This window comes from Molothrus aeneus, chromosome 16 (genome assembly GCF_037042795.1).
Source record: "Molothrus aeneus isolate 106 chromosome 16, BPBGC_Maene_1.0, whole genome shotgun sequence".
Taxonomy (NCBI): domain Eukaryota; kingdom Metazoa; phylum Chordata; class Aves; order Passeriformes; family Icteridae; genus Molothrus; species Molothrus aeneus.
In genome coordinates, this window is record NC_089661.1 from 9926662 (window position 1) to 9939826 (window position 13165).

Below are 13165 nucleotides of genomic sequence, written 5' to 3' on the forward strand. Positions count from 1 at the left end.
TTCTGCAGGCAGATCAGTTTCTCTGCGCGCTTCGCTTCCGGTGGTGCCGCCGCTCCCCCCGGGACACCGGCGGGGCGGGGTGGGCCGTGCCCTGGCCGGAGGCACCGGCCGCGGCCGCCTCTGCCCCGGTAACCCCTCGCCCGCTGTTTGCGGCGGCCGCGGTGCCAGCGGAGCCTCCGGGGCCGCGGGGACGGGCGGGGCGGGCCTCAGGCGGCGGCCCCTGGCAGCGCCCAGCCGGGGCGGGTCGAGGCAGGGCCGTGCGAGGCTCGCGGGGCCAGCGAAGGGAGCGGGCGGTGCCGCGCCCGTCTCCGCCCGGGGAGAGGCGCGGGAGGCGGCACCGGGAGGAGGCGGCCGGAACTGAGCTCGGGCGCTTCCGTCGCGCCCATGCGCTGCCGGCGGCCTCCGGGAGCAACAAAGGAGGGAGCCGGGGGGCCGCGGCCGGGCGGCCCCGGGGAGCCGCGGGGTGAGGAGCGGAGCGGTGGCGCCCCGGTGGGGCCCGGGCCTGGGCGCGGTGGAGCGGGACGGGGGAGGCGGGAGCGGCGCGCTGCGGGCAGGAGGGGCCCCGCCGGAGGCCTGGGGCCGAGCGCGGCACCGGGAGGGCTGAGGGACGGGGGAGACGCCGCTGCGGCCGCTCACGGTGCCCGTGTTCGCAGGGCGGAGATGGGCTCGGCGTGACGGCGCCCTGGCAGCGGGGAGCGACCCGGGCGAGCAGCGCTGCGGCGGGGAAGGTGAGGGCGCGGGGTCCCGGGCTGGCTCGGCCGGACCTGGCCGGGAGCGAAACTGACGGGGACCCCAGGGGAGGAGGGAGATCGCCGGTCTCTCAAGCCAGATGTGATTTTAGGCTTCTTTAGGAGCGAGACAGGCAGCCTGTGGCGGCAGGACAGCTGCAGGCGCCCCTGGCAGCGAGTCCCGCAGGGGTGTGTCCGAGGGGAGCTGTAGGTGTGGGGCAGAGGGCAGGTGATGACAGGTGTGCGGTGTTGGGAGCATCCCTGAGCCTGGAGCCTGCTGCTGCAGAGAGGAAACCGCGCAGAACACGGGAATGGTTGTGCTGTGAAGAGCTCAATAACTCCTCTTATCTGTCACAATGAGAGCTCTGCATGCTTGGTGTTGTATTTGTAAGCCTAAGTAAATGTTAGTAGTTTTTGGAAAAGGTCGTCCTCTTCAATATGTTAGAAGAATGGATGTAGGTGATGGGATAGCTGCTGTTTCCAAGTAGTGTAAACTAACAAATACTTCTGTATTCTTTTGTAGGTTTGTTGATTTTGATTTTATGTACTGAAAGCTGATCTTTACTCCTCCAAGATGGCATTTGTTTCAGCACAAGGGCCTACGGTGGTGGACCAAACCACTTTGATGAAAAAATACCTTCAGTTTGTGGCTGCTCTTACAGATGTCAATACACGTAAGAGACTTTTTTTTCTTGTAAATTGCAGCTCTTCATTAGTTTCACAAGTGTTGCAGACTTGTTTGGACAGTTGGTGGAAGAGACAGTGAAATCTGTCAAATTCACTTTGAAATCTGTTTGAGTTTTGATTTTTGAAGAAGCAAAATGATGAGAAGCACTTACATGAGCCAAAGTGAGTGAGATGTGTGTGTATGTGTGTGCAGTTGTGTGGTGGTTGTATGAGAGAACTGTGTGTATTATAATTGGGCAGTGATAGCTAAACTGATAAGATCTGATTGCTTCTTTGATCAATGAGTTTGTTGTTTTCCTTCATGACCTAGTTTTGCACTCAAATTTTTCTGCTTAAATTTCCATTTTCAGCTGATGAAACCAAATTGAAAATGATGCAAGAAGTCAGTGAGAATTTTGAGGTAAATAAAAAGATAACCCCAAGCAACAAAACTCCCCTGACTTTCTGCAATGGCAGCCTTTCATGTGCTTAATGTATATTATCTGAATTTCTGATGTTATGCAGTTAAAATATTCATAGTAGTATCCTGTGACTAATGATTTATATGGTTACAAGTCATTGATTCTAGGTTTGTATTTAGGAATTAACCAGGTTGTTGAAGAATTACATTTGGACTTAGTGAGCTTTCATTGCCAAATCTTTATTCATTAAGCATTTAAATAAAAGTGAAGTAAGAAATTTTTCTTCTGTTTTTTGAATGCTATGAAATGCCCGTATTTAAAGCTTTCTTTTATTTAGTTCAAATGAGTATTGTGCTCTTGTGAAACAGAGGCCCTTCTGATTCCTCTGAGTATTCCATGGTGTGGAAGTAAGAGAGGAGTTGTCAGATGCAGAATCTGACATCAAGAGTGGAGATGTCTCCAGTGACATCTTTTGCATGGTGATGGACCATCTTTTTAGATGAGCAGCAGAGAAAATGTGAAACACAAGTTAACTCAACCTTGTGTTAGCAGAAATATTTTACTTTAGTTGAATACTTAGTTGTCATGTGCCTGTTCTGAAGTTATAGCAAACTAAAATAATTCTTGTGGAGTTTTTTATTTGCTTAAGCTATTTCTGAAACAATTTATCTGACTAAAATAATAGTTTTAACTGCTTAGTCTGGTGACCTGTTAGAATCTGAAGACTTAGTTGATTCTCTTTGCTCTTTCCCTCAGTAGGGAAAGATTTGTATTTATTTTGCTAATGTTCTCTTGGAACTCACGTGGTTCTGTAGTGTCAGCAGATACTTAGTCACTGAATCTATCCAAAATTCACTGAAAATGTTTAGTAGTGGCTTTGATTGTAACTGAATGTAATCTGTGTGATGTCTGTAACTCCCCATTTTTTGTTCTTAATTAGAATGTGACATCATCCCCTCAATATTCTACGTTCCTGGAACACATCATCCCTCGGTTTCTCACCTTTCTACAGGATGGGGAAGTTCAGTTTCTGCAGGAGAAGCCAGCACAGGTAAAGTGTGTGGAGCATTTCCTGCCTTTTTGCTGTCCTTGATTAACCTAATGAAATGATTTAAGACTTGCTAAAAATAGATCTGTCATTTGGAGTGGAACTGAAAAAGTCCTGTTTCTAAATAAGTTACTTATAAACTTTGCTAATCTGGGCTTCTGTGAAAAAGGAGGAAAAGTAGGTGCAACAGAATTTGCTTTCTTACTGAAGTACTGCACATTGTTACAAATTACTGATTTTACTGAAGGTTAGGAAAGAAAGGCAAGGGTTGAATCTTTGTCGTTAAATACTTAAAATTGCATTCCTTAAAAAAAGTCTGATTTTCCAACTGTAGATTAGTTGAATTTGCCTCATTCACATAGATGGGTAGCAGGAAGAGTTATGTCTTTGTATACAAGCTTATGTCTAGATGAAATAAAATGGCTTTTTTTTTCATTTCAACATGCAGAATTATTAAGCTGAAAAAAATACTGCAACTAATTGTTGGGTTTTGTGGGCTTTTCAAAAAGTTCTGTCATATCATTATTTTTCCTTTTTTTTTTTCTCTTTTTCTACAGCAACTCCGGAAGCTTGTGCTTGAAATAATTCACAGAATACCAACAAATGAACATCTTCGTCTTCATACCAAAAATATCCTGTCTGTGATGTTCAGATTTCTAGAGGTATTTTTTACTTCCTCTTAAAACTGCTTGAAATTTTCTGAAATATTTTCCTCTACTTTCTTCATCTCCAAGCTTTGCTGGAGTAGGATTTTCAATAGCTGTGCTGCTGGAGCAGGAATGGAAAGACATTCTATTTAGGCTTCACCCATGCCTTCTCTTGCCATCTACAGGTTTTCTGCATGTTCTCTTCTGCCCTTTACAAACTTGGATTTTACAAATGCAGGGAGCTGTTCTCACGCTGGGCAGGATTTTCTGGCAGATAGCTGATTCTTGGGAGTTTGTTTTCTGTCTAGGAATTCACAGCACTCTCATTTGAAGCTCACCTGGGGGTCTCTGTTTGAGGGGCAATGGGAGCAGACCTGATGGTACAGAGTGGTTGAAATGTCTGGGTTTTACTCCCCTAGGGGTGGATTTAATTTCAGCCATACTCTGGGACTGCAGGGTATCCAAGGAAAGGCATCTTGCTCACACAAACCCATATTAATGGGGCACTTCAGACTGTTGAGAAGAGCATAATTTTTATAATTTTACAGGATTTTGAAGTACCCACTGAGTAGTAGGAGAATTCAGCAGTGAGCTCACTAAAAAGTTTCTTTTTTTTTTTTTCAGACAGAGAATGAAGAAAATGTACTGATCTGCTTAAGAATAATTATTGAATTGCACAAACAGTTCCGACCAGCAATCACTCAAGAAGTAAGTCATAACTCTTGTTACATGGTATAAAACTTGCTGCCATGCTCTTCAGAATTGCTGTTTTGTTCAAGTGGGTTGATTGGTTTGTTTTGCTGTTGTCCTTTTATGTTGTCTGACCTGTTGTTGTAACCATGTGTTTAATATTTTTCCCTTTTTTTAATATTAAAGTGATTTTTTTAAAAAGAGAATTGCATAATGCTAGCTCTCCTGGGGAAAAAACCAAACTGTTAAACTTTAGTTGTACTTGGTTTAAATGTTTGTGGACAATATGAGCAGTCTAAGGAAAAAAATTCCCACACAAAGGAAGAGAATTGATGCCCTTTTAGTTTGTAAAGGAAAATCCTGAGAAAGGAATTTACTCTGACTGACTTCCCCCTGCCTCCCCTCTTCTCTCCTGTAACTCATCAAGGGGAATTTGGAAGTTTGCGTTGTTATTCTCTTGCTTTTTGCCTTGATTTTCTCTTGGGAAGACTAAGTTGTTTCATAGTTATTATACCTAACAATACTTTATTGGAACTAAGTAAAGATGATAAGTAGATCAGATTCTTTCCAAGTGAAATTTGAATTAATACTAACAAAGCAGAAGGAGGTAGGAGAACACTTTCGGATTATTTTCAGTTATCATGAAAAATGCGCTGTACTGAGTGGAGTTTTATATATTTGTACTGTTAATACAGAGATTCTAAAATTGTGGTTTTAAAATTCATTTAAAAAGTTTCTTTATGGTAACTGACTTCTTCCTTCCTAGATTCATCATTTTTTGGACTTTGTGAAACAGATTTACAAGGAACTTCCAAAAGTAGTGGTAAGCTTTTTATTTCTTAATCACCCTTGCTATAGTCAGAAAACTAGCTTTTATTTCTCAATTTTATCTCTAAAAGATACTGACATAATTATTTTGCATCTAGTGATGCAAAGTAAATATAGTTTTAGTGAATCCATTTATCAATACTATGTCTAAAAATGGAGACGTTTAGATTTTGCTTTGGAAACACCTTGTGTTTCTGGCACACTGTTAGTGGTAGGAGAAGATGGAGGTGAGCTGGAGTTCTGCAGCAGGGTGAGGTTGGCTGCAGTGGTCTCCAGGTGCCCAAATGTGTCTGTTCTTGAGGGAAGGGTGAGCTGGAGTTCTGCAGCAGGGTGAGGCTGGCTGCAGTGGTCTCCAGGTGCCCAAATGTGTCTGTTCTTGAGGGAAGGGTGAGCTGGAGTTCTGCAGCAGGGTGAGGCTGGCTGCAGTGGTCTCCAGGTGCCCAAATGTGCCTGTTTTTGAGGGAAGGGTGAGCTGGAGTTCTGCAGCAGGGTGAGGCTGGCTGCAGTGGTCTCCAGGTACCCAAATGTGCCTGTTTTTGAGAGAAGGGTGAGGTCATGAAGGGAGGCTCCAGTCTGATCCTCCCTCCCTGATACAGAGTAACTCCTGGGATGTTTTCCTTTAGCTCTGCCTCGGCTGGGGGACCTTTTCTGCTCTGTGCAGGGCGGGAGGTTGCAGGGTGTGTGTCTGCCCTGGGGAAGATGCTGCAGTGCAAACATCACTGCAGAGAGGAGAAAACGGCTCCAGGGGAGGGTTATATGGAGAGTTCTGAGGAGATGGATGGCCTTTTGACTGTTACTGGCATTGTGATATTTTTCTTCTGCTCTTTGCGTGTAGAATCGGTACTTTGAGAACCCTCAGGTGATTCCAGAGAACACTGTTCCCACTCCTGAGATGGTTGGCATGATTACAACCATTGTGGTGAAGGTGAACCCTGAGCGAGAGGACAGTGAAACGAGGACAGTGAGTGTTCTGACTGCTCTTAGCTGGGGGACTCTGTAGCACAGGACCACAGATCGTAATGCCAGGCAAAAATAACAGACTCTCTTTTTGCTTGTTTTTCCTATCAAAACTTTTCTATAGAAGCTGGTTGAAACTTTCCAGGTATTTTCTATGCAGCTGTAATTACAGGTTTTTTTTTTAATGTAATACCCAATGCTTTTTTGTTTTAAAAATGTTATTGTTAAATATATTGCTACTAAAATGGGTAGTTTCTGTAAAAATGTGTTTTACATACTCTTTTGAATTAATAATTAGACTGTTTATAAAGCATGTATTCTTTCTTTCAGCATTCAATAATTCCCAGAGGATCTTTATCACTAAAAGTCTTGGCTGAGCTACCTATTATTGTTGTTCTCATGTATCAGGTTAGTACACTTCAGTATTTTGCATGTAAATACTTCATTACTGAATGGCTCATGTAACTTCTGTTGGCTATCATATTAGTAAAAATGAATGTGATATACTTTTGAAATTAAAATATCATCTAAAAATAAAGCTGGTGAGATGCCTTAATTTTTTTTGTGATTATCTCTCCAGTAATTTGACTGCAAGTGTGACTTGTGAACTTCTCTAATAATACTTTCTTTTTTTAAGCTCTACAAACTGAACATTCATAATGTAGTAGCTGAATTTGTGCCCTTGATTATGAACACTATTATAATACAAGTTTCAGCTCAAGCAAGGTAAGAGCATTTAACAGTATTTTGATGATATTTGAAATAAACTACTTAAACCTGTCACTCAGTATTGCTCAAAATATTTTTGTCTTCTATCTTGTGATTTTTTGATTCTAGTCTTATGCTTTTAATCTTAAAAGTAGCAATGATTATTTGACTAAAAATTACCAAGTTTCTGTAGGTGAAGTAATTGTCATTATATCTCATTGGTAAAGTCCATAGTTGTGCAGTATGTGCCAGTTTATTTGATAATGAGTAAGTATAATAAAAAATTATGATTTGATCATTTTTTTAAAATAGAGCTTCTGACAAAAATCCACATTGTCACAGACAGTGATGAAGACCCTTAGAGTGTGGACATTTGTCATTGTTTAATCTTCTTCCATGCCATCAATGATGGATCTGTGCTCTTCAAGGTGTAGCTTACATGAAGCCTTGTGATGTTGCAGGGAGAGGCGCTGCTTCTCCTGCCTCAGAGAGGGATGTTTCTGAAGAGCAGCAAGGGGTTCTGGTCAGGGCAGTGGGAGCAAGATCTCTGCCTCTCCCTGTCTGCCTGGATGACCTGGTTACGTGGTTGGAGCTTGAGAGAGACAGACAAGTCTGTGGGAGGGAATATTGCCTGGAGAAAAATTGGCCCCAGTTAGGGGAGCTGAGCCAAATGTGTGCTGCCTTGTATTGGCTTGGCTTTCTGTAGGAAGGTGCTGCTGGGAATTTGAATGGCAGAGGGCTTGTTGAAAATGGGCTCTTTCAGAGAGATTGTATTCTTTTAAGGAGCAAGAAATTCACTACAAGTTGATGTAATTTGAAGCTTCACTGAATTTTCTGAGTGAAGGCACTGAAGGGGAGGAGCAAAATTGTAACCACTGTTCCCTTTAATTTCAGACAACATAAACTTTATAACAAGGAGTTGTATGCTGATTTCATCGCTGCTCAGATTAAAACATTGTCTTTTTTGGCTTACATTATCAGAATTTACCAGGTAGGATGAATTTTTAAAACTTTGGTACTTAATGCATCAGGTTTTGAGTTGCTTTATGGCAGGCAAGTGACCTGCGTGACTGCAATGCATCAGGGGCTGGAGATGGGTGCATTTGTGTGGAATATCTGGAGGTGGAGCTGTACTTGGTTATCCTTTCAAAAGTATCCTCATGTGAATACAAAGTAAAAATATGCCATTCCCCCTCCCTGGGCATTTATGGAATGACTATTGTAGTTCAGTTTTAGGATTAGATTTTGCAAGAGAAACTAGTGAATTTTAGTGGAGTGCTATTTTGCAAATGTAACATAAACCCTAAGAATAGAACGTTGTAGTAGTTGTACTCACGTTACTCTTTTTTTATTGAAGGAATTAGTGGCTAAATATTCTCAGCAAATGGTAAAAGGAATGTTGCAGCTACTTTCCAATTGTCCAGCTGAAACAGCACACCTCAGGAAGGAGCTCCTGATTGCTGCTAAGCACATCCTGACAACAGACCTGAGGAGCCGTATGTAGCACTCTCTACAAGTGTACCTGTAAACGGGGAAGATTTCTGCTATTGCTGTCAATTCTAGAAGCATATTACTTATTTGTATTGGACTATCACAAGGTGCCAGGCCAAACAGAATTGTTGTGCAGGGTTGCCCCATTTGTCATTTCCAGCAACTCATTAGTTGTATACGAAACGTTTTTCAAAGTTGTAAATAACCTGAGCACTTTTTTTCTCTTTGCAAATACAATTGGCTTTGACTGGGTACTGCAGTGTTACTCAAGGGGCAAGTGTCAGTGGAGTAGACAGTCACAAGAGATTGTTTTAAAAACTTCCTTGTAAATGGCACTGCCTTTTAGAAGCTTCAGGAATTAATTTGTGGATAAAATCACTTTCTAACTTCAGATTTAAATACCGAAGTTAAGTGGTCTCATGCTTAACTATCTTATTTTGATTATTTCCTTTGCCAGTTGTTGTGTATGGCTTTTTAATTTTTCTGTTTTTTAAATTCTAGAGTTTATTCCATGCATGGACAAGCTGTTTGATGAATCTATACTGATTGGCTCTGGATACACTGCCCGGGAGACGCTGAGGTATGAGAAAGTTGAGAGTAATGATCTGAGTGCCTGCCAGGGCTGCTTGAAAATCATTAATATTTACAGCAGCTTCTGTATAGGGTCCTAAATCTTTGCTTCAAATAACCAATTTTACTAGATTGTTTTATTGGCAGAGCTTCTGCTGCTGTAATGGTGGCTTTTGTTTACCAGTGATGGCACAGCATAGTAATGTGAGTGTCAGGACAAAATAAGAAAAATGGGTGAATGAAGATGATTTCAGTTTTTTGAATTGTGGAGGACAACAAAAACAGGGAAACCAACTCTGTATCTGCCCAATATTTCATGAAACACCCTAAGTCTTATATCCAGTGTAAAATCTGAATGAGATTTAAACTGTTTTGTCAATGAATGCTTTAAAACTTACTTGTTTGCAATTGAAGAAGTAAATGGAGAGAATACCTAACTTTCTGTGTCTTCAATAGTCTAAATTTTAGGTGAGCTTGCTGACCAAATTAGTATCTGAACTAGGAGAATTACTTCTTTTTCTTTAAGTATCAAGTGTACCTTACTGACAGCATGTATTAGATTTAGAAGTATTTTCTCTGCTAGAATAATTTATGATTAATTATGAAACAGATTACCAGCACTGCTCAAAATGTGGCTAACATGCATGTTAACTGCATGTAGATGAAAATATGTGGTGGGGTGTTCTGCAGTGAAGGAAGAAAGATCAGAGAGGCAATACCAGAGTTGTGGGATAGATTGATGCATCATGGGTTAAATTGCACGGCTTAAAATTTCCTCATGTGACTGAAAAAGCCTTGTGAGCTCTGGGTTTGCATATGGAAATAGAAAACTTACATTGAGAAACTTGTAAGTACCTTCAGGCAGTATTTATTTGTTTAGTGAAATTAGGAAACTTTTTAGTTGTGCTCAGTGTGTTTTCCTCATTCCTTGTTTTGGCTGTAGACCCCTTGCATACAGCACCCTGGCAGACCTGGTCCATCACGTCCGGCAGCATTTGCCTCTCAATGACCTCTCCCTGGCTGTCCAGCTGTTTGCCAAGAACATTGATGATGAATCCTTGCCAAGCAGTATCCAGACCATGTCTTGCAAGCTCCTGCTAAATTTGGTAGACTGTATCCGGTCTAAAAGTGAACAGGAAAATGGAAATGGTAGAGACATCCTTATGAGAATGCTGGAGGTATTGATTTGTTTAAAGCATTTGATAATTGCTTGGATATCCTGTTTTGTAGTATGTTGTCAATCACATTTTACTTTCTCCTTTCTTCAGAAATGAGAATATGTAGGAGCAGCCTGTGTACTGTATTTCACTTCAGTGCTTCAGAGGAGGGCTCTTTAAATGCTCTGCAGCTGGGATAATATCTCAAGTGTAGTGGAGATGCTTTGTCAACTCAGCTTCATTCAGTGGGTAGTTTCAAAGCAGGAAATTGAATGCCTGTTTTAAGTAGCTTGGGTTTTTTTAAAAAATAATTTTATTTCTAATTTTAGTTATAATTTTTTTTTTGTTGTGTAGGAGTATGCAAGAATTGTATTTTTTAATGCCTTATGGTTATGGGTGTGCTTTTTGGTGTGGTTTCTTTTTTAAGCCCTGAAAGAGGATCTTCACATAGGTCCTTGGCGTGGCACAATACAATCTGTACAATTAGAAATATCTGCTCTTTGAAGACCTAATGATCCTTTTTAAGAATCTTTATTTGGAGTTTTTTTTTATATTTTTGAGAATCAAGGGTGCACTACTTGTTTGAAGAAGGCAAACTAGTTTATTGATACACTTAAAAATGTTTGCTGTCATTTGAATAACTTCAAAAATAGCTGAAAGTTTTATTGATCTCACTATGCTGACTTGAAATATCTGTACTATTAAATTTAGGATGGTTTTTGAAGAAGCAACTTATTTCTTTTTCTTTCCCCCTCCTCTCTGCTGTTTGATCTGCCTCTCCTCCTTTGCCTTAGGTGTTTGTTCTGAAGTTCCACACCATAGCACGCTACCAGCTCTCTGTCATTTTTAAGAAGTGCAAGCCCCAGTCTGAGCTCGGGGCAGCTGAAGCCGCCTTACCTGGAGTGCCCACAGCAGCAAATGCAGCCCCTGTTCCTGTCCCATCTCCTGCCCCAGCCACTCCTGTGGCCCCTGCACCTGTACCTGTGTTTGAAAAACAAGGGGAGAAAGAAAAAGAAGACAAGCAGACATTTCAGGTCACGGATTGCCGGAGCTTAGTGAAAACTTTGGTCTGTGGGGTCAAGACGATCACGTGGGGCATCACCTCGTGCAAAGCTCCTGGTGGTAAAACTGCATATTTAATTGCATTTATCTCTCATAATTCTACAGAAAAAGCCTCTCTAGAATGAAAGCAAATAGTATTTTTAATGCTGAACTATCTTCTTCTTCTTTCAGAAGCACAATTCATTCCTAATAAGCAGTTGCAACCTAAGGAGACTCAAATCTATATAAAACTGGTAAAATATGCAATGCAAGCATTAGATATTTATCAGGTATGTAACCTGCCCACATAGCACTTCTATTTGTACAGTTACTGTATGTTAGATCCTTTAATAAAGATTTATTTGTCAGCTAAACCACAGATTATACATATAGTATATTTTCACTAAGTCTTTAATTGGGACCACAACTGTTGAGAAATGCTCATTATGAAGAATTAATTTCAAAAGTGAATTTCAACCTACTTAGTATTTGCAAGCAACAGGTTTTTTTCTCAACAGCCAGTTTTGTCTGTTCATGCAGGCAGGTCAGACTGGAAGTAATAGTCTTTCATGTAGTGAAGTAAGTCCATGAAAGAGATAGTTTAGCTAACAGTTGAAGCATTCACATGTCTTTGTTTGTCTTCTGTAGTTACACAAAGTATTAATGAAATGTAAATGTGTTTGGTTGGGTATTAAGTAATTTGTAAGTACACTGATATTTCCTACTGTTGTTTTTCTCTATTTTTAACTTCCTAGTTTTAAAATATGTTCTGAAAATGCTCAGTTTTAGTATTTTTAGTATTTTTGTCATGGTTGGCTCTTGTGCCCAACTTCTGCTTGTGTGGGGCATACATGTAAAACCCATAAAGTCTTGGTTACTTTCAAAAGCTGTTTTAAGAATGATGGGGAATAAGCTACTCAAATTCTGTAAGCAGTGTATGTGTTTTCTCAATTGCTGTAGGTGCAAATAGCAGGAAATGGACAGACATATGTTCGAGTAGCAAACTGTCAGACAGTCAGGATGAAAGAGGAAAAGGAAGTTCTGGAGCATTTTGCTGGTGTGTTCACGATGATGAACCCTTTAACTTTTAAAGAAATCTTTCAAACTACTGTTCCTTACATGGTGGAGAGGATCTCTAAAAACTATGCTCTTCAGGTATGTTGCTGTTTACTTTTTAAATTGATAATGAACAGCATGTAGGAAAGAGCTTATGTCTTGAGGTACATATGACTGATGTAGAATTATAAATAATATTGAAATTAGCACGTGAGATTTGAAGCAGTCTCTATAAAGAATAGTCTATGAAAATAATTTAAAAATGGATTTTCAAAAAACCTTACCTAAGTGATTCAATACAAACACAAACAATTCAGTGTAGAAGATACGAATGGACTTCATTCTTGAAAAGTACTGAACTTTATGGACTTGTTTTGTTCAGCTTGTTGTGCTAATGTTCTGCTGTTTTACAGAATGCAAATCCTATAACATCCGTTTAAAATTTAACCTGACCCTTCAATATTAAGCTACATACATTGTTGTTTTCCACTGAGGACAAACAGAATCACTTGGGTAGCAGTGGAGATCCGGAGAGAAATTTATTTTAGGGTTTTTTTTAACGGATAGTGCATTTATCCTTTTGTTCTTTTTATTACAGCTGTAATAAGTTCTTTGTGGTTTCCTTTTATAGATTGTTGCCAATTCTTTCTTGGCAAACCCTACTACCTCTGCTCTCTTTGCAACCATTTTGGTGGAGTATCTTCTGGATCGTCTGCCAGAAATGGGCTCTAATGTGGAACTCTCCAATCTGTATCTCAAGCTGTTCAAGTTAGTCTTTGGCTCAGTTTCACTATTTGCAGCTGAAAATGAACAAATGCTGAAGGTAAAGGTCATTTCTTTTAGAAATAAGTCTGCTTTAAAAACAGCACTCTTAGGAGTTTTGCACAGTAACATTTGAGAGTCATTTAATGTTTGAAGCACTATTTGTGACACATTTCCATTTTTTTCCTAATTCCAAGTACATTGTCTTGTTTATAAGAGATGCTTTCTGTGAATATTTTCTTTATATATGAAACTATGGAATGATGTACTAATTCTGAGTATAAATGGCTGATTCATGACTATGGTCTGTGATTGCCATAAGCCCATGTAACTTCATGGTCAGGACATGCATAAATTCTTGCACATTTTCTCTTTGTTTCTGTATTAACTTAAG

At 40.5% G+C, this 13165-nt stretch overlaps 1 protein-coding gene across 1 annotated transcript in view; it reads left to right on the forward strand.

Annotated features, from left to right (window-relative positions):
- Positions 1-417: 417 nt before the first annotated feature.
- Positions 418-13165, forward strand: part of TRRAP (transformation/transcription domain associated protein) — a 76431-nt gene continuing 63683 nt past the window's right edge. The window contains exons 1-19 of the mRNA XM_066560671.1: positions 418-463; positions 654-728; positions 1252-1402; positions 1766-1815; positions 2757-2867; positions 3422-3526; positions 4136-4219; positions 4968-5024; positions 5865-5990; positions 6317-6394; positions 6624-6712; positions 7589-7685; positions 8052-8190; positions 8687-8765; positions 9699-9933; positions 10707-11034; positions 11146-11243; positions 11914-12108; positions 12641-12832. Of these exons, the coding sequence (XP_066416768.1) occupies positions 1303-1402; positions 1766-1815; positions 2757-2867; positions 3422-3526; positions 4136-4219; positions 4968-5024; positions 5865-5990; positions 6317-6394; positions 6624-6712; positions 7589-7685; positions 8052-8190; positions 8687-8765; positions 9699-9933; positions 10707-11034; positions 11146-11243; positions 11914-12108; positions 12641-12832 (2163 nt within the window). The 5' untranslated portion in view covers positions 418-463; positions 654-728; positions 1252-1302. The remainder of the gene's footprint in view (positions 464-653; positions 729-1251; positions 1403-1765; positions 1816-2756; positions 2868-3421; positions 3527-4135; positions 4220-4967; positions 5025-5864; positions 5991-6316; positions 6395-6623; positions 6713-7588; positions 7686-8051; positions 8191-8686; positions 8766-9698; positions 9934-10706; positions 11035-11145; positions 11244-11913; positions 12109-12640; positions 12833-13165) is intronic.